The 26,450-nt window shown below is 44.3% G+C and overlaps 1 protein-coding gene across 1 annotated transcript in view; it reads right to left on the reverse strand.

Annotated features, from left to right (window-relative positions):
- Nucleotides 1–26,450, reverse strand: part of ROBO3 (roundabout guidance receptor 3) — a 192,380-nt gene that overhangs the window by 21,498 nt on the left and 144,432 nt on the right. Inside the window, exons 10-13 of the mRNA XM_026671417.2 lie at nt 16,812–17,017; nt 6,800–6,881; nt 5,582–5,750; nt 494–660 (exon numbers count right to left, since the gene is read on the reverse strand). Coding sequence (XP_026527202.2) covers nt 494–660; nt 5,582–5,750; nt 6,800–6,881; nt 16,812–17,017 — 624 coding nt within the window. The remainder of the gene's footprint in view (nt 1–493; nt 661–5,581; nt 5,751–6,799; nt 6,882–16,811; nt 17,018–26,450) is intronic.

Below are 26,450 nucleotides of genomic sequence, written 5' to 3' on the forward strand. Positions count from 1 at the left end.
ACCATATATCATTTGAGTAGATTTGTTGACTTCTCTACAATTACTTGGAGGACTGCAGAATGAAGAAAGGGGTTCTACATATGCGATCATCCACTGCATTTGCACAGCTTCTAATTCCTTATAACCACCATGAAATAAATCTTTTATTTCTCTGTTTTACATGTGGAGTAAAACCTATCACAACAGCAGTAGAATTCAAAATGGGGCCTTGATCCATCTTTTAATCCCTTTCAAAAACTCCCATCAGTGTTACTATCTAGGTCCCTTCACACATACATCAAGCCAGGGTTAGCTTTAGCCCTAATTTTCTAAATCCCCTCATAGTTACATGGATTCACACAACATGCATGCTAACACAAAACCTCACGGTTGGATCTCCTTCCCATGCTAAACCCAAATCAAATAAATGACATTATGGCTTTAATACACTGCATCAACCAAGCTCGTGTCAGATCAAACCCTCATTCAACGTAGTACCTCATAGGAAACTCACCTTGTGTACGAACTGGCTCTGAGACCGGGCTAGGATCACTGAGACCATAGGAGTTGACAGCTCGTACAAGGAAGAGGTAAATGGTGTTTGGATTCAAGCCACTGACTGTGTGCTTTTCAAGCCTGACATCATCTGCCACGGTTTGCCAAGTACTGCCTGAAGACTGACTGCAATAGGACAGAGTTCAAAAAGGAAGAAAGAGACAGCACAGTCTTCATCTGTGCCCTTGGCCTCTGATTTAGCTGCTTTAGCAACAGTCTGATTTAACAGCAGCCTGATTTAGCAAAATTCAGAGGCAGAGGTCCACTAGTAGAGCTTGATGTATGTACTTACAATGTCCCACGGTTTACTTTAGGATCAACTACCCAGTTTCCCTGAAAACAACACTTATCCCAAAAATAAGCCCTAACATGTTTTACATGTGCCTAATATAAACCCTACCCCCCAAAATAAGACCTACTTAAGAGCCTGTACAGCTGCCTCCACCCCCCAAAATTTGGCTTGGTTGCTCGCAGTGCCGCAGCCACGAGGTGAGATGGGGTAGTGGTGGAGTTTCCCCATGCATCAGCTTACCTCGGGGCCCCCACAAACAGGCCATCTGCACCCGGATAGCTGCCTCACGGTGGCAGCACTAGTACCCATGTGCAGCAGGAGCCCATGTGACCACCGGCCCACTTCTTGCTTGCGGCTGCTATGGAGGCTGAGTTGTGTCTGGTGCCACAGCCATGAAGGAAGGCAGGTGTAGGGAAGTGGACTGCCTGGCTGCAGGGCCCTGAGGTAAGCCAGTACAGGGTGTGTGGGGGGCAGCTCCACCCACCCTACCTCACCTCATGGCTGCAGCACTGGCATGTTGCTCAGTCTCCTCTGTGGTGGCTGCGAGCAAGCAGAAGAAGTGGGCTGGTGGCCACTCGGGGCCCTCTGAATGGGGCTGTTGGAGCCACCACTGTGAAGTGAGGCAGGTGTCAGGGCCTGGCTGCAGGGCCCTCAGGTAAACTGATATAGGGCACATGGGGCAGCTCCACACACCCCACGTTGTGGCAGTGGCACTAGTGTACTGCATGGCCTCCTGCCCCACCACAAGCAAGTGGCCCTCCCATCCATGAAAAAAAGACACTTCCCTGAAAATAAGCCCTGGTGCTTATTTTGGGGTTCAAAAGAAAATAAGACCCAGTCTTATTTTCAGGGAAATACGGGTAGCTATAGAAATTTAGTTTAATTTAATTTCACTAATTTTTATTCACTCTATTTAGGTATCACTGACTCCAAACAACTCTAGGTAGCTCACTGTATAACAACAAAGTTAGCACAAGTCAAAAACATAACCAACCGAACCAAAATAAGTAAAAACAGATTACAAATGTAACAATAATGGGTAGAACTTTGGATGTCCACCAACAATTAGTCCACATTTTTCTTATCATGAAATGCAGAAAATTAGTGGTTTCATTAAGACAAGACTATTGACAGCTTCTGACATTCTTGGACAACTATTTGGGCTCATGCAACCTCCAAACCTAATGAAGATCATTTTTTCTCTGGCTGTTGGGTTGCCCCATTAGGTCCCCAAGGACCTGGGTTACCCCCTGGCATTTTAGATTCCCCAAACTCTACCAAAAAAGCATGGTTGTACTGTCCAGCCAGTTATAGTTAATGGGAATTGGTATAGTTACTTAGTAATTGGGAGCTATCCCGTTAAGGGAATGCATCATGGTAAATGTAGTTAAGGTTTCCTGGGAAATGTAGTCCATGTCATGTGGTCACATCTGTAATCCTGATTGGTCACTGAATTGACCCTTGATGGGTTGGGGGAGGTTTCTTCACTCTTGCCTTAACACAGCCTCAGGGTAGCACTTCTACTCCCTGCTTCTACTACTATGGGATGAAATATGGGATAGAAAGATTACCATCATTTTACACTACAATTTCAACTATGCAAAGAATTGGACATTAGATGCACCTCGACATAACTGTGAGTTACCTTGAGGATACCTAATATAATCCCATAAAAGGAACTTTGTATGGAAGAATTTGTAGAGTTATCTATCTGTCTTCGTATTCAGCAAGTGAACCAAAAGACCGAATGATGGTACAAAGCATTCTGGGAAATTTGAAAGGGCAGGTGGATTTCAGCTACTTGCTACGAACATGACACTCTTCCCCAATGAGGGACCATGATGGATGGCATTAGAAAGAGACCAGTTTTTCCAAACAGTCTCCCTGACAGCCTTAAAAGATCTCAGCAGCTGCAGAATGACTTTGCAGTTATAAGCATAGACGTTGCAGTTATAACAGGCATGATATTCCCCTCTGGAAAAAAAATCGGGGCCGGCAAAAGAGACCCCGCGCCGCGCACCAAGAAATCACACACACAACACTAATGCTACACACCCTTCCTTTCCAGCCGGTCAGGTGTGGATCAGCTCTGGAACTGGGCAGCCGTTTCCCTGGTGGCGGGGCTGAGGCCGCCGCCCGGGGAGCGCCCGCTGCTTTCCCTCGCCAGGGCCGGGCGGTGGCGTGTTGCCCTGCGCCGCCTGGCAGCGCGCTTCCTGGCACGAGGCAGCTGGGTTGCCCAAGGAGCCCAGCCGGCCAGGCGAGGGGAAGGTAGCGAGGGCCCTGCCGGGTTGAGGCGGAAAACCCGCTTGGCAAGGGGCTGGGGAAGCCTGCGGGTGGAGGACCAAGCACCCTGGGAGGCAGAGATTTGGCCAAGGCCGTCAGACGGAGAGACGGCTGGTCTGTGGCTGCCCAGCTCCCTTTTCCTGCCGCTCAGCGGCCTCCGCTCACACTGCCCGGGCTCCGCTCAGAAACCCGGGAGCCGCTGCGCCTGAGCCTCCGGTCCTGCTGCTGCCGTTGCAAAGCGCCGCCACGGCTCTTCCTTTTTGCCTTTCCCTTCCCGAGGCAACGTGGGACTGGAGCCGCGCCGGCGGTAGCAACTCCTGACTCAGGGGGCCTCTGAGGGGAGGGGAAGGAGGAGAAGAAGGTGGGGGGAAAGGGTGGGGGGGGCGATTCCCCCAAAAATTGGAATTCCAATTTTAATCGGAAGAATATCATGTCTGTTATAAGCACATCCTTCTGTAGACACAAAGGAGCTGTAGACAAGATTCCCAGTGCCTTAACCACTGAATTTTAAGGTTCACAAAATTGTTGTAGAATTACTGCCCACCTTGAGTTTTCAAGGTTCAGAATTCAATGGACCTCTGATTGACAGGCTTTTGGCTCAGGTAAAGAGCCAAAGGTAAACAGAGACTTGGCCCTTAGCCCAACCTATTCTCCCTGCAATCAGAAAATCTATTTTTGAGCCTTTTGACTCTGCTTCAAAGAGATGCAATTTTTTGTAGCCTTTTTAAATGGGATGCGGAAACAATGGAGTAATACGTTCCATGCTGGAAGCTAGAAAGAGCTGAAACTGAATGCAGCTCCAGGACATTTTCACGGCTTAGACTAGGATAGCTCAGAATTCAGACCAGCTCTGAATTCTAAGCTAAACACACAAGCCCATGTTAAAGAGGATTTGTAGCAGATGCCAGGCTGCCCCTAGTCTTGTGTTTCCATGTCCCTTCGTGCATGTTCCCATACAAGTCTGGATTAGTTTGCTCAATGATTTATGAAGTAGCAGGGCTACCTCCCTGTTTGCCAAACCACTCAGTATAAGTGACTTGCTCAGCCACCTGCTCTTCCCCCCCCAAAAAAACTCCCTGTCCAGAACAGATGGCTCTGTTAGGTAAGGTGTGCAAACCACAGGAAAAAGAAGAGCTTTCCTTGATGCACGCATCCCTTGATAGCTCAGCTGCAGGGAGGCTGAATCCAAACAGGGCATGTGGTGGTGGTGGTGATGTGTGTGTCATGGGCAGGAATCACAAACAGAAGCTTAATATGGATTTAGCAGAGGAGGGAACGGATGGTCTTGGAATGTACCAACAGCAAAAAATTTACACAGCTGCCTGGATCTGCTCTCTTGCCCTCTGAAAAACCAGCTCCAGACACAGCTGATAGATTGGGGGAGGGGGGAGAGAAGAAATAAAACAGCTCAGATCTTTAGAAAGCTAAGTCTTCCTTATCAGGTGAAAGGTGGAAGTTGCCATTCTCGGATAATAGAACAGGGACCCCACCAGCCTGACTTGTGTTGTGCTTCTTCTAAACTTGTGAGTAACATTCAGGGCTGAATATTGCATTTGGAATACTTTGCCAGTATGCTGGATGGAGTGAGCAGAGCTAAGAGAAGCCTAAATTAAATTTACAGTTCAGCAAGGTTCAACTTTTTGCAATGAGAATTCTAATTCTGGCCCGTAGCCATACATGATAATAAAAAAAAACCTAAGGAAAGCACTAGTTTCTTCCCATTGTCCCATCTGTGCAGCACAATCTCATCGTTCTTTTGCTGACTGGAACAAAACAAAATCCTGACTCTGTTTCACCACCTCTGTCAAGGGGCAGCCAGCCCAACAGGAGGCATAAGATTGCTTGACCCATGGGCTAAAGGGAGGCTGAGAACTATTTTATTGCCCAAGATCCCATTACATGGCTGAAAGCAGCAGAGCAAAGCTAAAAATGGGTGTGTGTGTGTGTGTGTGTGGTTTCCTCCCATCTTCCTTCTCTCTTCTCATCCAGCAAGCTGCTAGGAATAGATTGTTCTTAGAGGAGATCATTAGTAGATAATTGGTGAAATCGCAGATGACATGCCATTAGGCCAAGGGCTGTAGATTGCCTAGCCTTGAACAGATGGATTAACTCTTTTATTTATTAGATTTTTATCCCACCTTTATTATGATCCTTTCTCCAACAACCACCCGGTGAGGTGGGTTGGGCTGAAAGAGAGTGACTGGCCCAAAGCCACCCAGCCAACTTTCATGCCTAAGGTGGGACTAGAATTCACAGTCTCCTGGTGATTAGTGCAAAGTCTCCAAGCCCACTTTTATGCCTTTCAATGCCTAAAATGGGACTAGAACTCCTGGTTTCTAGACCAGCACCTTAACCACTATACCAAATTAATTCTCCAGTTGTTTTTTTTTTTTTCATTCTGAAGTTGCCCAACTGTCTGCTTCATGCCCAACAGCATTTGGAGAAACAACTCCCAAGAAACCTGTGAGTTACCTGAATGCTTCAATAATATATGAGCTGATAGGAGGACCCCCATTCCCAGGGTTTGGCTTCCAGATCAGAGCAACACTGTTCTTGGTGACATCAGTGACCAGGGGAGCTGAAGGTGGACCTGGAAGCAGGTTTGGCTCTGGAAGCTGCATCTGGAGATCTACCCCATTCTCTGGAAAACCAAATGTAGAGGATGAAGAGAACATTAGCCAGGAGGCCTTCAGGGAACACTGATCAAATCAGCTACAGAGGGTCTTTGTAGATGGTGGGCTGACTTTAGTCTTGTGCACCTTGTGGTTTCCCAATGCATTTTACATTTGCAAAGCAAAACATACACAACCTGGAACCTCGATCTTCCTTTGATGAAGGTATAACGGTCTGTGCAAGGAAGTATGGACTTTCTTCATCCTGGAAATGAGGGCCCCCTACTAGCCAGGATGATATCTTAATAGAATTTACTGTCATGAGATGTGACAACAGCCATAAACTTTTATGATCTTTTTCCCACTCCAAGAAATTAGGCAAGTGGTGGTTTAAGGAGACAAGAAGCCAAACATTCAAGTCTGGCAGGTTTCACATTCTTTCCAAAGATGTAGAAAGGCTGGGCATTGTTAGATTTGCTGGTTGCAAAAAAGCCATTCAGAACTGGTCCCTGGGGCTACCTTTGTTTATCTAATTGTGGGCAGGATCTTTCTCTGGGACACACTAGGAGAAATGGTGTTCTGCAAACTAGGTCTGCTTGAAAGATTAAAACAGGTGTGACCAACTGTGGCAACTTTAAGACTTGTGGACTTCAACTCCCAGAATTTAGCAGCCAGCATGTCCACAAGTCTTAAATTTGCCACTGTTGGACAACTCTGGATTAACGTCAAACTAGACCTGCATTTAATACAGAATTTTTTAAAAATTGAAAAGGCTCTTCATTATTGGGAGCAACCATTAGGACAACCTCATTCTATCTCAACTATGGACTGAATAACCAAATTCTGTCTTTGTTTTTATGGCACACCTGGCACCTGCATTCCCCTCCTTGGCCCTATGTGCTTATTTTTAGAAGAAATCCAATAATCTCAATTGGGTTTAAGCCTATTTCTCAATGCTTCTGAAGTTACCCGCCCTTCCATACTCCGGCATCTCAGAACAAGCATAGCAAATATGAAGTCCCAAGTAAACCACATTCTCCCACCCATCTCCACTCAAGGGGTCCTGCAAATGACTCACCTTGCACTGCCAGAAAGCCACTCCACCTGGTTTCACCGGTTGAGCTTGTAGCAATGCAAACATACAGCCCAGAGTCGGAGGTCTGAAACATGCCAAGGAGAGAAGCTGTTACTCCTTTCTGCTCACTGCAGTTGTAGTATGGACTTTGGAGGTTTTTTTTTTTTCCTTCAGGGAGTATGTATACTATAGCCCCTTAGATGTATACTAATAAGTGCTCATCCACAGGAGATATTTCATATTTCCTCCTATGGCTTTGAGGAAAGAATAGGCTTGATGGAAGCTGGATGGCATGAGACCAGCCCAGATGTCCTGGTACAGGGACTCGTTGACTTACAACTATTTATTTAGTCACCGTTCAAACCGAAAAGTGACTTACAACCAGTCTTTGCACTTACCACTGTTGCAGCATCTCCATGGTCATGTGATCAAAATCCAGGCAGTTGGCAATGGGTATGTATTTATGGCCCTTGCAGTGGCCCAGGATCATGGGATTGACATTTGTGACTGTCCCAGGGGACTTCCAAGGATCAAAGTCAAAGGATTCGCCTTACGACCCTGGGAATCCCTTAAACTGTTTGCTTAACAGCTGTAGTTTAAAAAGAGTCATAAAATCGGAAGTAATTCACTTAACAACTATGTTATTAGCCAAAGAAATTCTGGTCCCAATTGTGGTCGTAAGTTGAGGAATACCTCTGCATCTCCCCGACCCCTTCTGCAGGTTGTGTTAGCTCTCTGAAATGCAGTTGCGGAGCACAGGAATAAATATAATAGTTTGGGTGTCATAAAAATATGCCGGCAAAGGATTCTAGCGCTATATTTTTACAGACAAAGGGGAGCTGGACTCACTGTTCCCCAGGCACATTTATCCACATTGGAATTTTAACATTCGAATGCTCAGATAATCTGAAAAGCAGCAGAGAACCTGTGGCTATGTGCTAAAATCTGCAAGATGGAAATGTGTGTTGCCATGGCTGGCATCCCACCCCTTTTGAAGGGGCAGGTTTTTCAGTTGTGACACCACAACTGCCACCTTGCAGATTTTGACCACTCTCTAGAACTGCCAACAATAGGAACAACTATTATTTTGGCCTCGTTCTATCGATAGGCAACACAGAGGTACTTCTATTAATTACCTGCCTGTTATCTTTCATATTTTCCCCTCCGTCTCCCTTCTGCAGTATGGTAATTCTTAGCTCACTTGCCAGACTATTTATTTATATTTAAAACATCAGATCCTTCAGGTATGAATACAGCTGGAGGAGCTAACATACAATAATGACAACAACAATAACAATGGTTTGGTACTAAATTAAAAATGTAAGTCAAAATAAAATTAAAGTGGAACAGTTGACGAAGCCCATAAATGAAAAATAAAGTGACAGATGGAAAGAAAAGAAAGAAGCCTAACTTTGACAAAAGCTCAGGAAAAAGAAAAAGTGTCTGCCTAGCACATAAAAGCAGAAGAAAGGCACTTCTACAAGAATAGAACAGAACAGAATAGAATAACAGAGTTGGAAGGGACCTTAGAGGTCTTCTAGTCCAACCCCCTGCTTAGGTAGGAAGACCCTATACTATTTCAGACAAATGGTTGTCCAATCTCTTCTTTAAAACCTCCAGTGTTGGAGCATTTACAACCTCTGGACACAAGTCGTTCCACTGATTAATTGTTCTAACTGTCATGAAATTTCTCCTTAGTTCTAGGTTGCTTCTCTCCTTTATTAGTTTCCATCTATTGCTTCTTGTCCTGCCCTCAGATGCTTTGGAGAATAGCTTGACTCCCTCTTCTTTGTGGCAGCCCCTGAGATATCGGAACACTGCTATCATACACTTCTTTTCATTAAACTAGACATACCCAATTCCAGCAACTGTTCTTTGTACATTTTAACCTCCAGTCCCCTAATCATGTCTGTTGCTCTTGTCTGCACTCTTTCTAGAGTCTCAACATCCACTTTTACATCATGGCAACCAAAACTGGATGTTGGATCTCTCACCTGAACCCTTGCTGATATTGAGATGCCTTCATCGGGGTCTATGACAATTCACCACAGTCAACTCACCACAACCAACTTGTCATGGCCAACTTGCTGCAGGACAAGAATTACACTAGTATCAAAGAAATAGTGGAATAGAATAATTAAAGGACGGATGCAAAAGGAGGGAGAAAATGAAATGTGAATGAGAAAAATTAAAAATATGTTTTATATATTTAAGATAATTAGACTGAATTGTTAAATTGTCCCGTGGTAAGTTGGCTGTGGCGAATTGTCCCACAGCGAGTTGGCCATGGTGAGTTAGCCACATTGAGTTGGCTGTGTTGTGTTGTCCCATTCTCCTTCATCAACCTGATACTTTTTGACAACATTAAGATTGCTGTTGCCCAAACTGATGAACACAAACACAACAGAGGAGCCCGCCTGACACTAAATGAAACTCCTGCTCCTGCTTCCCTCACTCTAATTGGCAGCATTCTCCAGGATCTTTCTCTCTCTCTCTCTCTTGTACTTCACCTTCATACTTGGAGCTTCAGAGTCAGAAGCCGGACTCTTCTGTGTACAGGTAGTCCTCGACTTACAACAATTCATTTAGTTTGAAATTGTAATAGCACCGAAAAAAGTGACTAAGGACTGTTTTTCACATTTACAAACTGTTTGTAGCATCCCCCGTGGTCACATGATCAGAATTCAGATGATTGGCAACTGACTCATATTTATGACTGTTGCCATGCTCCGTGTCATGTGATCTACTTTTATGACCTTCTGACAAGCAAAGTCAGTAGGGAAGCCAGATTCACTTAACAACCGTGTTGCTAACTTAACAATTGCAGGGATTCACTTAACAAATGTGGCAAGAAAGGTTGTAAAATGGAACAAAACTCACATAACAACTATCTCACTTAGCCACAGAAATTTGGGGCTCAATGTGGTCGTATGTCAAGGACTACCTGTATAAAGCATATATTTTACCACTAAGCTATGGTTCCTCCCAACCTTACAATGAGCAAAAGCCAAGAACTAGAGTTTGTGAGCAAGTGGTTGCTAGTTGTGTTGATGATCATAGAGACAAAAGGAAGGGGTTCTTTTCATGGGCTCTGTGATTTGAAGGCCACTGACTTGCTTTCCCCTATGTATCAGAAGGGCCTGATGAAGACAACTCATCCTGGGGGGACCATTAATTCATGTTAGTCTTCTGAACCACCTGACAGTTCTAATTTTTTCCTGGGCAAAGCGCCACAACTGCTATCAAACAATGCTATTAGGTGCTCTGGGATCCAGTTGATGCATTAACCTCCTGACTCTGACACAATGAAAGCACAAAACTAACGTGAAATATTTCACTCCCTGCTGCCTGCTGGCATTAATTTTTAAACAAATGTTTAGCATTTGGTCTGTGTTTTGATAAGTAATTCATGAATAACTTTCACATTACCCTGTCAAATGTATTTGACTCTAGTGCATGAAAAAGCAGATTGGACTCGCCCAGTTTGGAATTGTTATAAGGAAATGCAATGCGTAATGCTATGAGCTCTAAAATGTTTAGCTAGGATCTTGTAATGTGGGAGGGATTGTCCCCTTGTCTCTGGGCTTTTACACTACATCTGCCTCAATTCAAGATTCAAATTATGCAACAGGAAAATCAGATGCTCAGAGCCACAGCTCGATGGCAGAATCCTTGCTCTAAAAGCAGAAGGTTGCAGGTTCCATTTCTAGAATCATTGACTAAAGAAGAATCAAAATCTTTGTTGCTGCCCTTGTTGAGAGTTGTATCAGTGCAACTCTTCCTAGCAGCATTTGCATGATGGGTGGAGCCATTCCCATTGTGAATTGGACTTTTTAAAACTGGAAGCATCTGCAATTGATGGAAAATTGCCTTGACCTTTAGCTTTGCAAAGCTACTTCGACTTATAGAATATATAACAAATGGCTTAAGCCAAATCTAACTGATATGTGTTTATGAGCAGGCTGGAGTCAGGGATATTAGGTGGGTGAAAATGACACGTCCTCATGCCATAATAAGTGTGTTCCTTTTCAAAAAGCAACAAAAGTCTTTGTTGGTTTTCCTACCTGAATGAATGTCCTGGATGTATCTTCTTCATATGTGGGATCTGGCTCTAGAGGGCCATCAGAACAGCATGAAAGCAAACGCTTTGTGATCCTCATGCCTGCCTTTACGCAGAGAATGATTTTTTGCCCAACTATCAATCTGTTCAAAGCTATCAAATTATGTTGATGCATTATATCCACTGCAATGCATTTATAACAGCAGGGTGGTTTACAGCCCCCATCTCCCAATGGAATGAGCATCTCTTGGCATCTTCGCATCTACAAAACACACATGCACACACCTCCTTCTTCTGCAGTATTGTAAATATTCATAAATTAACTTATACTGAGGGTGATTATGCGAAAGTGCTGAGAGACTTTAGACTCACTGAATCAGTGGGAAATTGAAACCGTTAACCAAGTGTGATTGTAATGTATCAAAATATATACAATGCTTCACTGGGGAAATAGTTAATTTCTGAAAAGAGGTAAACAAGCAAGACACAAACATTTGTCTTGTCAACTGTTAAGATGCTTTTCAACTGGAAGGCCCTCCTATAGAAATATTGTGAGACCCCTGGCTTTATCGCAGCTTTCCACATGTGTTAGAACTGTATCTACAAGATTTAGCAACTAACACTTCCAACACCACATCAGGCAGCATGTTGGTGAAGGTATATATAGATGACAGGGTGTTGACACTGGTTAATGAACATTCTCTTTTGCACAGGACAGGAAAAAATATATAATGAAGACTAATTAGAAGACAGGTCCACCACAATGGTTACTATTAATAAGAGGTTTTGCTTCTATCTTTTTGAAGGTCTAGGTCTCATTGTTTAATTTCCAGAATGGCTCTCCAAGGTCCTGACATCATCAGCATTTGGGTTAATTGGCCCCAATAATTCAGTTCCAAGATTATGCTTTCCTTCCAAGAACTGCATTTATCAGTTGGGACTAGTGGGTGAAAGTACTATCAAAGGAAGTTTACTTTAGCCAATACTTGATTCAACAAGGTAACCAAAGTTGAGTCCCTACCAAAACGCATTAAACCCACAATCAAAACTATCTAAGGAGACTTCATGGACAAAAGTAGACAAGAACCAGATTGAATTCCTCTTTGAAAAACTATTAAATCTAGAATCCAGAATGTCAGCCCTGTTATACCAAGTAGAGCCATGTTCAGATATTGATTATTACACTGTGGCTCTTCTGATGTTCTGCTGATTGGGCCTAAAATGTCACAGAAGCTGGATTCATGTGTTGCATAAAAACATAGCTGGAGAAAAACAGAATAGCTTGCTTCACTCAGCACAGGAAGCCATAAAACATGGGTTTATAAACTGCATTATATACTAAAAAAACCAGTTAATATCTAGGATTGGGTGATCATGCCCATGGATATAGGAGGTTTTGTTAAAGATTCCAGAGCTTCTTAAGTATTTATTACTGGAATTCAGTAACCAAAGTATAGTTTTTTCCAATGGGATCTTTAACACTTAAAATAAGCAAATTAAATCTCTAGAAATATCTTAAAGAATATATTTAGTTGTTTTTTTTAAAAAAGCCACATCCCCAAATATCATTCCAGGAAGCAAAATAATGTCCCTCTCTGAACTAAGATATTCCTGGTTTAGAAATTCAGCTTTGAACATGAGCCACAAACAGTAGTATAATTGACTTGATTCTATCATTGCACTGAGACAATTATGGTTTTCTGAAAAGATTAAAGTGACTGGACGGTAAATAACTTTGGCTAGAGAACCCTGGTTAAAAAGACTTAATTACAATTGAGTTCTTGGCAGAAAGTTATGTTATAACTTTGCTCATAATGGCATTTGCCACAAAATGGTTTTCAGATTCAGCTGCATTGCAAAGGGATTGATTTGGCAGGCGTTGTTCTTTGTTAACTGATATTTACTTTGTTAAGGATAAGAAAATTGCATTCAGCTGTTTTTAGCCAGTAAAACAAAGGAATTGCTTATTGCCTGTTAACAACATTAATTTCTTAATAAGTACACAGTAGCTTATGGGCCCATTCTCTATGTTAGCTTTCAGGAGTATTTAAGAATTCTTTTTCAACTTCTGAACCATGCAATTACAGTCTCTCTTTTATTGAGTAATTTCATTACTGAGCTATTTAGCACAGTTATGAAAGCAAGCAATTTAATCCCTAGCTAGGTTGTGGCATTCAATTACTAGCTGGCTAGTTCACCAGAGAGATTGAATTTTCCCAGATACAAGGAGTCATGAGCTGGGAGGAAGATCAGAGGGTTCACAAAATTCAAAAATACTACAACTGGGAGAAGGAAGGGAAGGAGCATAATCTCATATTGACTTGATTGCATAAAAATAGTCATGTCAAATGGTTCACTGGGAAGGTAATGGGTTGAATCCAGTGGAAATTCTACCAAGAATATCTGTAAGGCAATTGGTCTACATGATTCCTAAGATGTACCTTATTTGGTTTGAATTTGGCTTAGCACGTTGGGTGAACTAGAATGGGCATTTGGAGACCTGGTGGTGCAGTATTGCAGGCAAATGCAGTATTGCAGGCAAACTTTGCCCACAGCATGGAGTTTGATCTTGATGGGGCTCAAGGTTGACTCGCCTTTCATCCTTCTGAGGTTGCTAAAATGAGGAACCAGATTGTTGGGGGCAATACGCAAATAATGCTTTTATATTGTAAACAGCCCAGAGTGTCCATTAAAGCACTATGGGGTCGTATATAATTCTAAGTGCTATTGCTACTAATGAGTTTTCCAGTCAATTCTGCTTTATCCTGCAAATCATGGTAAAGCAAATTATGACAGCATAATGAATGAATCTTAACAGGTAGTCCACCACTGGTGAGGTAAAAGTGGAGAAAGTACAGGAGAAGTGAAGGCAAAGCAAGAGACAAAGGAAAGCCAGAAGAAGGGGGAGTTAATGGGAGCAAAAACAACCAGGTTGGGCATTGGCCAGTAGCTTTTGACCCATGATTCTGGTGCCTTGGAAATCATGACAGAGGTCCTTCTACTTACAATGTCTATTGGGATATACAGTATAGAAGCAACTTATAAGACTCTCAGAAAAAAATGTATTTAAAGTTACCCAATACCTTATAGATATGAGTTCATACATAACAGTTGCAAAGTATTTTTTATATTGCTATTGTGTTGTGGTTGTAACTCTACAGATTGCATCAGGCTAATCTTATTATCTGATTTTGCTGAGAGTTTTGTTGCATTGGAGGATTGGCCAATGGCCTTAATAAAATATATTGCTGCTGTTGCAGGTACCGTGGGAAAGGAGAGTAGAAGTGGAGAGAAAATGCTCTGAAGAAAGCATTTGGCTGAAGAATTGGGAAAGGATTGGTCTGAAGGCAGATTTGAAATGAGGGCTGGAAGGAGCTGGTGGACCCCAAGGGGAATGAAGAAGTTCAAGTCAGAGACATTAAATCTTAGTTTTTGAAGAAATGTTGCAGCATCTAAGACCCTTCCTTACACAATTTCCTTTTGCTCTCGTAACCATGTAAAAAATGGTGTTACCGTTTGCTCTACTTTTACACATGCAAACTATCAGAAGAAGAAGAAAAAATATGATTGTAGCTATGGTTTTCAAAAGAAAAAGCAAGCAGCTATACAATATTTGTGAATGTCCTTGTACATTACTTAAAGAGACAGATTTCACCCTGACAATTTCATCTCACTGCAAAGAAATAAATACCGTATTTGCCGGCGTATAAGACGACTTTTTTGCCCTGAAAACATGCCTCCAAGTGGGGGGATTCGTCTTATACGCCGGTATATTCTTCGCCTTGTTGGTGAGGAGGCTCGCTTCTCCCTCTCCTTGAGGTCATAGCAGGCGCTGGCGAATTGCAAAGGGTTCCTCGTAAATTAGCTGCAGATCTCAGAGCGGGGACTTTGCATTCAGTTGTAGCCTTGAGCGTCGGGTTACCCGTAGCTCTGCCAGGGGAGGGATTACGCCCGCAATCCGGCCGGCTCCCTCTCGCTGAGGTGGGGCGGAGGTGGGATGTGGGTCCCTACTACCGCTAAGGCTCAGCTAGAGGTAGCGCAGCTCTTGACCCGGCTTGCTCGGTTTCTTCCTTCCGTTTGTTTTGCTTCGCTGGCGATTTCACCTTTGTGGAGCTGGGCGAAGGGACTGATCGGACCCCGCCTCTGGGGCTTAGACGTTACCCAGAATCAACCTGGTTTTCAGGCGCGTCCTTGGATGGACTCGGGAAAGGCAGGTGGAGAGGCTAGAAAGAAAAAGGATCTGGAACTCCTTCTTTCCTGCCAGATCCCTGGCAAGCAGCGTTGGGTAAGACCAGGCGGGGCCTGGCGTTTTCCGAAAGGACTTGCCTGTTGAGTGACATCAGCTTCTGAACTAAAGCCCACTATGTCAGATACAATAAAGCAGAATGGGTGTCTTTTTCTCTTTAAAGACGAAACAGAGGTTGGGGGTGGGAAGAGAAGAAGGGGAGCGATCATGTTAAAATGACAACTTTCTAGATCCAGTCCTGAAGGGGGAAAGGAAAAAAAACCACAAACGCCTAATTTCCTTAATTTCACTGCAATTTCTCCTCTTCTCACATCCCACATTGTCTTCTCTTGCTGCGGGAGCAATGTCACCTTTTTACTCTGGTATCGATGGAAAAGCAGGTTTGGCAGCGGTATCAAGTAAAAGACAAGTGAAAGGCTGAGGAGGATTGACATCAAGATCAACTTATCTTCATTATGGGCAGCTTTGCAGGGTAGTTCATATTTCAGTTCATATTTTAGCAAGCATAATTTAATGATAGTGGCTGGCAAGTCAAATCTTAGATGCATTGCTAAAATGGGATCTGCGAATGTGGGGTTTTCAGAAAGCTAAAGGAAGGGAGTGTGGGTGTGAAAATTTGGATATAATTAATCATGGCTAGTTTAAATGCAACATTGCCACAATTAATATCAGAGTGAAAATTATGCTTCTGCAGGCCCTATTTGTGTCTTTCCGGCTTAGCTGAAATAGAATTCTTTTAATAAAGTTGCCTGTCCATGACAAGTCATGGTAAATGGGTAATTTGAAATTTAGGCACACACACACATTTTATAAAACTATGAACTATACCTGCTCTGAATCGGAAAATTACTTATGTTCTATTATTTGGCATACTTTCACAGCCTTGTGAGTTTTCCTGCATGTCATAAGCATTTGAATATAAATTAACATGTTGAAATCAAATCTGATGTTCTTTTACCTTTTATTTGGTATGTGGAAGTGTGCGGAAGAGGGGGTAGTCTTATACGGCAGTATATAACAAACTCTATATTTTGAGTGGAAATGTTGGGGGTCGTCTTATACGCCCAGTCGTCTTATACGCCGGCAAATACGGTAGGCTATTATCCTATACCTTCATCAGAACATCTCTACCTATCCAAAGCCCAATTAAAAGTGCCTGGAAAAGGTAACCTGGACATTCTCCCTTTCCTGATTTGTTGCCACTGTGCAAAGGCGAATCTTCTCAACTCAAACACCCCTGAGATAAGAAAGCAAATGCAACAGGCACAGCAAGGTCCTTCCATCGGTCATGTTACATGCATGGCTGGGAAACTGTGGGAAAACCCCAAAAACATTCTGGTGGGTCTACTCCAAGGGAGAAGGAAGAACGTTGCTTATTTTAGAAACGATAGAAACCATTTGTAGCTTGGGTGGTAGATGGTGGTGGTGGTTATCTTCTACAAGGTTACTGTTTAGCTTCCAAACATTTCCTCACCAGGCTGGTGTCATCCTCAGCGGGATCTCACACATAGCATGACCAGCCAGTCAAATGACCCACCAACCATATGACCACATGAGATCAATGTAAGCGGTGAAGAACTGCAACAAGATGCTCCAACCGAAGGCCCACTGAGGATGTTACGTACCTAGCTTGGTGACGAAATGTTCAGAAGAGAACAAACCATCACCAACATTACTTATTTTGAGGGTTATTTTGAGGGTTATCGTACCTGCAGATTTGTAATCTGTAGTGTTCCATTGTCCAACAGGCTCATTCTTGGATCACTGCCCACAATCCGCTGTCCATCTTTTAGCCACTGGATGCTGGGGAGGGGGTTCCCAGTCACGTGACACTGTAGCAGCGCTGTAGATTCTATGGCAAGGGTTTGATTCACGGGGCCCCGGCGAATAATTGGTGGAATGCGATCAGTTGTTACTTCATGCAAGACAAAACCAAGACAGCGCATCATTAGGTACAGAGACTCTTACCAATACACTTGTTTCTGGGTTTTTTTATGCACTTCTTATGTGATATTTTTAAGTGGAGTGAACGGGGGACTGATCTTTCCTGCATTTCGAAAGCCTTCTTGACAGATCCTTACCAGCATCTGAGCTACATTCAAATCTACCAGCTTGTTTAGTAACATGTAATTAAGCAGTCAATTAAGGGCAAGGCACTAATTGATTACCTGGAGTTGTACTGCTGGAAAGTGACAAAAAGCAATGAAGGTGTCGATGTACACCTTTGATGTAACCCATCACCTGTCTGATCTGAGAGAGGCAAGAAGAGTTTCTAATGAAAAGCAGAAGCTTTTCTCTTGTAGCTTGTTACGGGTAGTCCTCAACTTACAATAGTTCATTTAGTGACCGTTCAAAGTTACAACGGCACTGAAAAAGGTGGTTTTCATGTTTCCCTTGCAGCGCCCCACTGGTCATGTGATCCAAATTCAAATGCTTGGCCATTGGCTCATGTTTATGAAGGTTGCCGTGTCCCTGGGGTCACATGATCACCTTTTTCGACCTTCTGACAAGCCAAGTCAACGGGGAAGCCAGAATCACTTCACAACCGGCTTAGTGACTTAACAACTGCAATGATTCATTTAACAGCTGTGGCAAGAAAGGTTGCAAAATGGGGCAAAACTCAGAAATTTGGGGCTCAATTGTGGTTGTAAGTTGAGGAATACCTGTACTGTATTTTATTTTAGTACCAACCTCTTCCCAAATTGAGCGAAGACACAGACATTTCTTTGAACAGCAGGTTAGAAGATAACTGGAAGAATCACAGGACCGCTGTGCATGACTGGCAGACTGGGACCAATTAAAGCAGGCACCAAGAATCCCAAAACGCTGAAATAATATTTATTGTAGAAAAGGGACAAACCCATTATGAAAGAATTCCACAATTGCTGTGCACTGAATATGAGGTGCATTTATATTGCAACCGCAGTTCAAATTCTTAATTCTCACGCCCTTTTCTCCTGCCTGCTGTACATAAAGGACTAGATGTGGCTCTGTAGATTCAATTTTCATCTGTGCCTTGCTGGACAGTTTCTACTTAATCTGATTTGCCTCTCCACATTCACCTTATTTTGATCAGGTGGACAAAAGGACTTCAGATCTAAGTTGTTAGCAATGCAGCTTCTGTTGGGTGCTCTCCAAGTTAGTGGGTCCTCACTCTTGGCAGTACATCATTGAAATGTTTCCTGGGATGTTCAGTTCTTCCCTTTTCAAAATGTCTCTGATGGTCACCAGGAGCATTATGGGTAATTTAAATCAGTGGGGGTCCAGGGGAGGAGTGAACAACAGCAAGACCATCCCGATCTATACTGACTGTTTCCTAGTATGATTTGATTGCTTATTGTACCCTATGACTATTATTAAGTGTTGTACCTTATGATTCTCGACTCCTGATGAATGTATCTTTTCTTTTATGTACACTGAGAACATTTGCACCAAGACAAATTCCTTGTGTGTCCAATCACACTTGGCCAATAAAGAATTCTAGTCTAGTCTAGTCTATCATCTGGTAGAGTTAAGCAGCAGTGAGAGTTACCGGCGCCTTTTCCTTTGATGTTTTCTAGGCACACATTTCCTTCTCTTAGAAGACAGAACTGTGTGTGAACTACATAAAATATTTTGAATCTCCTCAACAAGCTGTGGCTATCAGATGGGATGATGGCTCCTCTCCCATGCCAACAAGGAAACAAGATCTAACTGCCTTCTTGACTTCTACTCAGATGGTGAAGTGTTCTTTGCAAGCACAAACTTGGCCACGGCCCTTGTTCAAGAGTGCCACAGTGATGCAAGATTCACGATGTCTCCTTCACACATGCTGTTAGCACAAAATGTTAAATCTGCATGTGTGAATCATGTCTGTGGGATGCAAAGTTGCAGAGAAGGGGAGACAATAGTTAGAGATGATTTAGCACTGTAAGCGGAGTGAACACAATGGAAGTGCCTTGCTTTCCTTTCCTTGCTGTCCCCTCAGTCATCAAAACGGAGCCATTATTTCTTTTTACACATAAATTGTTTGCTATAGAAGAAGAAAACGCATTAAACCATTTCTTGTGCAGAGACTAGGACCAAGGTAGAATTAACATTGCAGAAATACATACTTCTTTTCTTCACCCCAGCCTTGCAAGCCCTCTAGAATTTGCCTCCTATTGGAACATGGTTAAAGAAATATGCAATCAGCCAATGACACAAAACATTCAGCCGAGATCTAATAGGGAGAAATCAGTTTGACTGCTGTTAAATAATTTTTCTCAATACGTTGCTTATGTTAGAAGTATTTGCCTAACATCTGCACAGACATTGAAAAAGATGAGAGATATGTAGAACCATATACAGTACTCTAATTTCCAAGACCTGTGTAAAATATATAAATATATATGTAAATGTATATATGAAAGAAAACTCGTGTTCTTTGATTTTACATGCCAATGTGTGCAACACTCCTAGCTGTTTAATCATGTGCTGTGATGTGCTGAAAAAGGATCGAACGGAAGAATCAAACTTGCCTTCTGATTGAATGATCATTCAATCTAGTCACTGCCAAATTAAAGCATTTCTAAAGTCCCCTTCATAGTTCATTCTGCAAGGATTCCAGACTTCATGATAACCTGCACTATATAGTCCTCAATTTATGAACACAATTGAGCCCAAAATTTCTGTTGTTAAGTGAGCCATTTGTTAAATGAGTTTTGCCCCCATTTTAAGACCTTTCTTGCCATAGCCGTTAAGTGAATCACTGCAGTTGATCAGTCAGTAAGCCGGTTGTTAAGTGAATCTGGCTTCTCCGTTGACTTTGCTTGTCAGAAGGTCACAAGAAGTGATCACATGACTTTATGAACCAATTTCTAAGCACCTGAACTTTGATCACATGGTCACGGGGAAGTTACAAACTGTGAAAAACATTCATAAGTCACATTTTTCAGTGCCGTTGTAGCTTTGAATGGTCACTAAATGAATGGTTGTAAATGGAGGTCTATATGTAGAAAATCTCTTTTCTTTCAATGAAGGGCGACCATTTGGGAACCGTGCTGGAAAGGACTAGAACAAGCTATGAGTCCTGCTAGAGGCAACACGGGTAGTGATGGTGGGGAACCAACTTCTCGTTAATGCTGCCTCTATCAGTTGTTCTCTTTCCCAAGATGCACAAGAGCAATAAAAATTAAAAATATCATAATTCAGATTATATCATCTTCTGCATTATGACACTTGCATTTCACCTTCCCTGATAATCAAAATGAGATGATGATTTCTGGAGACATCTCCCCAAAATAACCCAGGGAGATGATTCATACTGAGAAATAGCAACGGGCCCAAAGTCACCTGGCACACTTCATGATGGAGTGGGGATCTACTTGGTCCCAATCAAAAACCTTAACCACTGTGATGACCCGGGGCATGACGCAAAAATAGCAAAGTCACAAAAGTAGAATAAATTCCCTTTAACACCTCCAACTTGGACCCAATGTCCAATTATCCTTGGCTGGATAACAAATTCTTCAAAAAACAGTCTACGAAGGGCAGAAATGCAGTCCGAATCCAAAGTAAAGATAATTAGAAATAAAAAAAACAACACAAACCACACTGAAGTAATTAACATGGTGGGCCAAGATGATAACTTGCAGACTTTCAAAGGATAACTCAGCACCCACAGTTGGGAGGATGCTAAAACCCAGATAAGCCTTGACCAAGATAATGCACACTTTGCTTCCAGCAAGGAGCCCCACATATCCTGTTCTCCCAGCTGCAACTAATGAAAGGGATCAGGGCCTTCTTCTCTCTCATAAACCACGTTGCTCCCTTATCCATTCGTCCCTGTATGTCTCAGGGGTGGGCAAACATTTTGGCTCGGGGCCGCATTGACTTTTAAAATTTGACAGACGGGCCGGGTCAGCACAAGATTTTTGGAATCGCCCCCACTCTTCCCCCTTTTCCTCCTTCCACTCCCCTCGGAGGCCCCTGAGTCAGGAGTTGCTACCGCCGGTGTGGCTCAGCGCGGCTCCAGTCCCGTTGCCTCGGGAAGGGAAAGGCAAAAAGGAAGAGCCGCGGCGGTGCTTTGCAACGGGAGCAGCGGCACCGGAGGCTCAGGCTCAGCGGCTCCTGGTTTTGCCTTTTCCTTCCCAAGGCAACGCGGACTGGAGCCGCATGGAGCTGCGCCGGCGGTAGCAACTCCTCACAGCCCCAGCCAGACACCTGAGCGGAGCCGGGCGAAACTGCCTGTTGCTGCTGCCGGAGCACCGCCGGGTCGCCTCCTCCAAGCAGCCCGCCCGCCCGCCGGGCTTCCTCTGCCCGCCGGCTCGGGGCCAGGCGCGAGCGCCCGCGAGTTAAAGGAAGCCGAAAGTTGCTGGGAAGTTGCTCGGGTGCTGGGAGCAGGCTTTTAAAGTGCTGCCCGAGCAAAGTTTAAGCCTGGAAGCCCGGAATCGAGCAACTTCCCAGCAACTTTCGGCTTCGTTTTAACTCGCGGCGCTCGCGCCGCCCTGAGCCGCACGGCGTAGGGAAGCCCGGAGCGCCGCTGGGTCGCCTCCTCCAAGCAGCCCGCCTGCCTGCCTGCCCGCCGGGCTTCCCTCCGCCGCACGGCTCGGGGCCAGGCCTGAGCGCCCAGGCATGATATTCTTCCGATTAAAATCGAATTCCGATTTTTGGGAATCGCCCCTCCTTTCCCCCACCCCTTCTTCTCCTCCTTCCTCCCCTCGGAGGCCCCAAGTCAGGAGTTGCTGGCGCGCGCTCGGCGCTCCAGTCCGCGTTGCCTCAGGAAGGAAAGGCAAAAGGAAGAGCCGCGGCGGTGCTTTGCAACGGCAGCAGCGGCTCCTGGTTTTGCCTTTCCTTCCCGAGGCAACGCGGGACTGGAGCCGCGTGGAGCTGCGCTGGCGGTAGCAACTCCTGACAGCCCCAGCTGGAAACCTGAGTGGAGCCCGGGCGGTGCGAGCGGAGGCCGCTGAGCGGCAGGAAAGGGAGCTGGGCCAGCCACAGACCAGCCTCCGTGCAACACGCCGCCGCCCGGCCCCAGCGAGGAAAGCAGCGGGCATTCCCGGCGCGCAGCGGGGGTCTCTTTTGGCCGCCCCAATTTTTTTTTTCAGAGCGGAATATCATGCCTGGCGCCCGCGAGTTAAAACGAAGCTGAAAGTTGCTGGGAAGTTGCTCGGGTGCTGGGAGCAGGCTTTTAAAGTGCCGCGCGAGCAGGACCACCGAGCCGGGAACGGGCACCAAGGCAGGGCAAGGCTCCACCAGCAGCGGCCTAGCTTTAGGTGGCTCCAAGCAGCCCGCCCCGCCCGCCAGGTGGAACCTTTCCCGCTCCTCGGCGGGAAGACGCTCCAGCCTGCAAGCTTTGCCTTTGCAAAGTTTAAGCCTGGAAGCCCCGGAAAAAAAGGGGATCGGCGGGGACTCACCTTCGGAGAGGTCGCACTCGAAGGTGATTTCGAACTCCCAGCCAAGGCCTTTGCAAAGTTCTTTTCTTTCCTACTCCCGAGAGCGCTCCGCACTGTTTTGCAGCTTTGGGGGCCATGCGGCACAGGGCAATACGCCACACCCAGCGATTTTTTTTCAGGGGCAGGCCGGATTGGACAGACCAATGGCAGTGATTTTTTTCAGGGGCGGGCCGCATTGGACAGACCAATGGGCCGGATGTGGCCCCCGGGCCGTAGTTTGCCCACCCCTGCCCTAGGATGAAGAGGGGATGGGCCTGGGTCTTCCTCTGAATGCCCAGCAGGACTGTTCCCTTCCCCCGTTTCTTCCACAGCCACCGGAGCCACACTCCCACTCCCTGTCAGCTCCTCAATCTCTCCCTCAGAATCAGACTTCAACAAGGGCATAACAACCACTACATTATGCTATTATCTTCAATGGATGATACACAATCTGCTATCATCCACAACTCAGCTCTTCTAGTGCTATAAGTAAATTAATACCCCTCGTTAGTCATCTTCAGATCTGTGTTTGGGGGGTGGGAATAGCTTGGTGGAAGAGCACGTTTTGCACGCAAACAAAATTGTACTTTCAATGTATTGCATCTCCAGGTAAGACTGAGAAAGGTTCTGCTTGAGGTCTAGGAGTTAAGTTGTGTCTAATGGTGCTGGTCTCTATGTCTAAAGTCAGGATAATCCTGTGATTACCCATATCTGTTAGGTTTGCTCTTTCCTTTAACCACGGTCCTTTCTTGGTGTCAGGGAAGCTTGTCCTCACAAGCTCTCAGATAAAGTATTCTAGACCACAGCTATGTGCTGCTCATTGTTTAAATGGGAAGAAGCTATTAGTCATGATCATGCTTTTTCTTCTCTGCCCACTCTCTCCACGGAATTTCTTCATTTATTAACTAGGTTCACACCAGTGGTGGGATTCCAAATTTCTTACTACCGGTTCTGTGGGCGTGGCTTGGTGGGCATGGCATGGCTTGGTGGGAAGGATACTGTAAAATCTCCATTCCCTCCCCACCCCACTAACCTGCTTTCCAGCTCCGTTCTCCTGTGCAGGGCAACAAAAGAAGACCCAGCCAATCAGCTGGGACTTGGGAGGCAGAGAATAGATGGGCATGGAGCCAGTCAGATGTGGTATTGGCTAGTTCTCCGAACTACTCAAAATGTCTGCTACCGGTGGTCCTCCAGAACTGGTCAGAACCTGCTGAATACCACTTCTGGTTCACACCTTATGTCAAGTCATAGCTTTGGCTTAGTATGTTCTCAGCCACTGTGGATCATAAACCATGGTTTATAGCTCAGGATGATGTGTGAACCTCCCACTACAGTTTGTTCAATATGGCATGATTAAAACAGGTCATGACTTCGCTTGAGGTATTAACCCAACCACTGACAGAGGTCATCACCAATTGAATTGGTGTCAATGGCAGAACTGATCCAGCACGGTTTCATTATTCTAGCCATTGTCTATCCACTGCAAGACGAAGGCCTTTCTCGCATATATCCAACCAATACAGTTCCAACCAATTTCGTCAAATACATATTTAGAAACAAAAGAATTTTTTTATAAGGTGTAAAATAAGCCAGCAACTGGGCTATCCAAATCAGCAACCCATGCCTTAGTTGAGAAGTCTTTCGTTCTTCTCCAAGCACTCGGTGTCAGTGCCAATTTTATGGTGGATCAATCTGATTGATCAGTTGCGCTGGAGGGCGCTTGCTCTGACAGTATGAGCAATGACACTAAATAACTACCTTATTGAACTCAAAACTGAAGCGTATGAGCAGAGGGAGAAGAGGGGAAAGAGAACTGTGGGTGGGCAGGAAGGGGTTACTTGAAGGATTATAAGAGCACCTCTGTCCTCAGAGAAACAGCCATTAATCGAAGCTGAAATATTATCCCACTTCTTTCGGTCAGCATACTGACACAAACATTTGCTGGAAGTAAAAGGAAGCGATGGGGTTTTCTAAAGAGAGCTGGACTGCAGGAGTGGAGAAGCAAAAGGCAATGGGATCAAGAAATAAAAGGCAGCCATGTGGAAAGAACACATTTAGACTTTCATCCACCCATCCACAATACAATGTTCCGTATCAACCCTTCCTGACTTCCCATTCCCGCCCCCTCAAGCGTGTTTTCTATGGCTGCTAAGCACATTCAGCTCCTACTGAGATACCCTAGGATTCCTTTCCCAGCTCCATCTCAGATTTTTTCTCCATCCCCCGTTAAACTGCCAGGTTTGGGGCTTCTCCCAGCCTGCTGATAATGCTCTTTTAGTGCGCTGGTGGTGTCCTGCTTGCTTTATCCTAATGCTAATGGGAAATTTTGGAGAAGCAGAGGACAATCTGTTCTCTCCTCCATCTTCTAGAAATCTGACTAGTCCAGGATTTCGTGTGCCTTTGGGTTAATGCTCTTGGAATTCCTTATGTTGTTTTAAGTTTCCCTTTATAAAAGCACCATGTCTACCTAAAAAGTAGCAGAAAAATAAATGCTATTACATTTGGTGCCCTAAAGTTTTAGAAGCAGTGTTTCAGAAGCGTTTCTAAGGGAATGGCTCTTTTTAATTTTACTCATATTTTTCAGGGTGATTTGAAAAATGTGTATTGGTCTGTATAGGAAGCTTTTTTTTAAAAAAAAAATGATCAACTAGTCAAGGAACGCCTAGAGTTTTCAGATCAGCAGACAGCCTGCAAACCCAGATCATATCATAATTAGTTATTCTCTGTACTTAAAAATCATCTATTGCTCCCTAAAGGATCGCTAAGGTGGCTTACAAAATGCATGAAACTGGATATCATTCGCCTTTGGATCTGAGCCAAATATTTCCTGGACAGATAAAGTGATTCTCATTCAGGCCCACTTTCATTCCACTGTGGGCTGGAAAGTAATTTTGTGAAGGGGAAAGTTCAAAAGCAAATGCCCCCTTTTGATGTGGCTGTCCTCATACTTGGCTGTCACTGTGATTAATGCCCACAATTAAGAGGTAGGCTTAGCTTTGATTTCCTGCCACTAAAGAAAACATAAAAAGACTAGATTAAGCAGGTTTTGCCCCCACATATCTGGTGATTTCTTAAATTGCAAAGATGAGTAAATATTTATACGTCTGAAGTCTTAATTTTGACTGAAGTAGGACAACATCCTTCTACTTGGTGTTAGGTTGCACACTGTATTCTAAAATTCCCCACAGCATTTCCCTCAAAAATAATTGAAAAGCTGAAATCTTCTGAGATTGTTGAGTCTTAGGTGATTATGACTTTCTTACATGAGATCTGGAGGACAATGATTTTAATCATGCAAATTCTGGCAAGCATATTATTATTTATTTGTATCTTACCTTTCTTATTTTTACAAATAACTCAAGGTGGCAACAACCACTCTGTGAGGTGAGTACAGCTGAGAGAGAATGATTGGCTACAAGTCACCTATCTAGCTTTCATGCTTAAGGCAGGGCTAGAACTCGCTGTCTCCTGGTGATTGGCCCCAAATCACCCAGCTGTCTTTCATACCTAAGGTAGAACTAGAACTCACAGACCCACGCTTCCTGGTGTCTTAACCACTAACCACACTGACTCTTGTGAGATTTCAGCTAAGTTGGGGGAGAAACCAACTGCATGATGGTACCTGGAGCTTGAAAATATCACCAACCTCTGCTCCTATACATAAACAGCTTGCTTGATCTACTGCCCTTCTTAGCAGCAAATTGTCAGAGGCAAAAAAAAAAAAAAAAGCATCAGTGTTAGGTTATCGTGCCAGTTTCCTGAAAGAGGCATCTTTCTATTCCCCAGATGCTCAACCAAAGAAGTGGCCAAACTCCATCAGCCCAGCGAGCTACCTGCTCTGCCCATTATTTACAGCCCTAATTACTCTCCATCGACTGGGAAATAGCAAACAGACAAAGGGCAATGAAAAGTTCACACACAATTGAATTTCCCAGTAACAGTCAGCAGTGAAAG

This window comes from Notechis scutatus, chromosome 7 (genome assembly GCF_049901735.1).
Source record: "Notechis scutatus isolate UNSWTSFEM ecotype Mainland chromosome 7, rNotScu1.2, whole genome shotgun sequence".
Classification (NCBI taxonomy): domain Eukaryota; kingdom Metazoa; phylum Chordata; class Lepidosauria; order Squamata; family Elapidae; genus Notechis; species Notechis scutatus.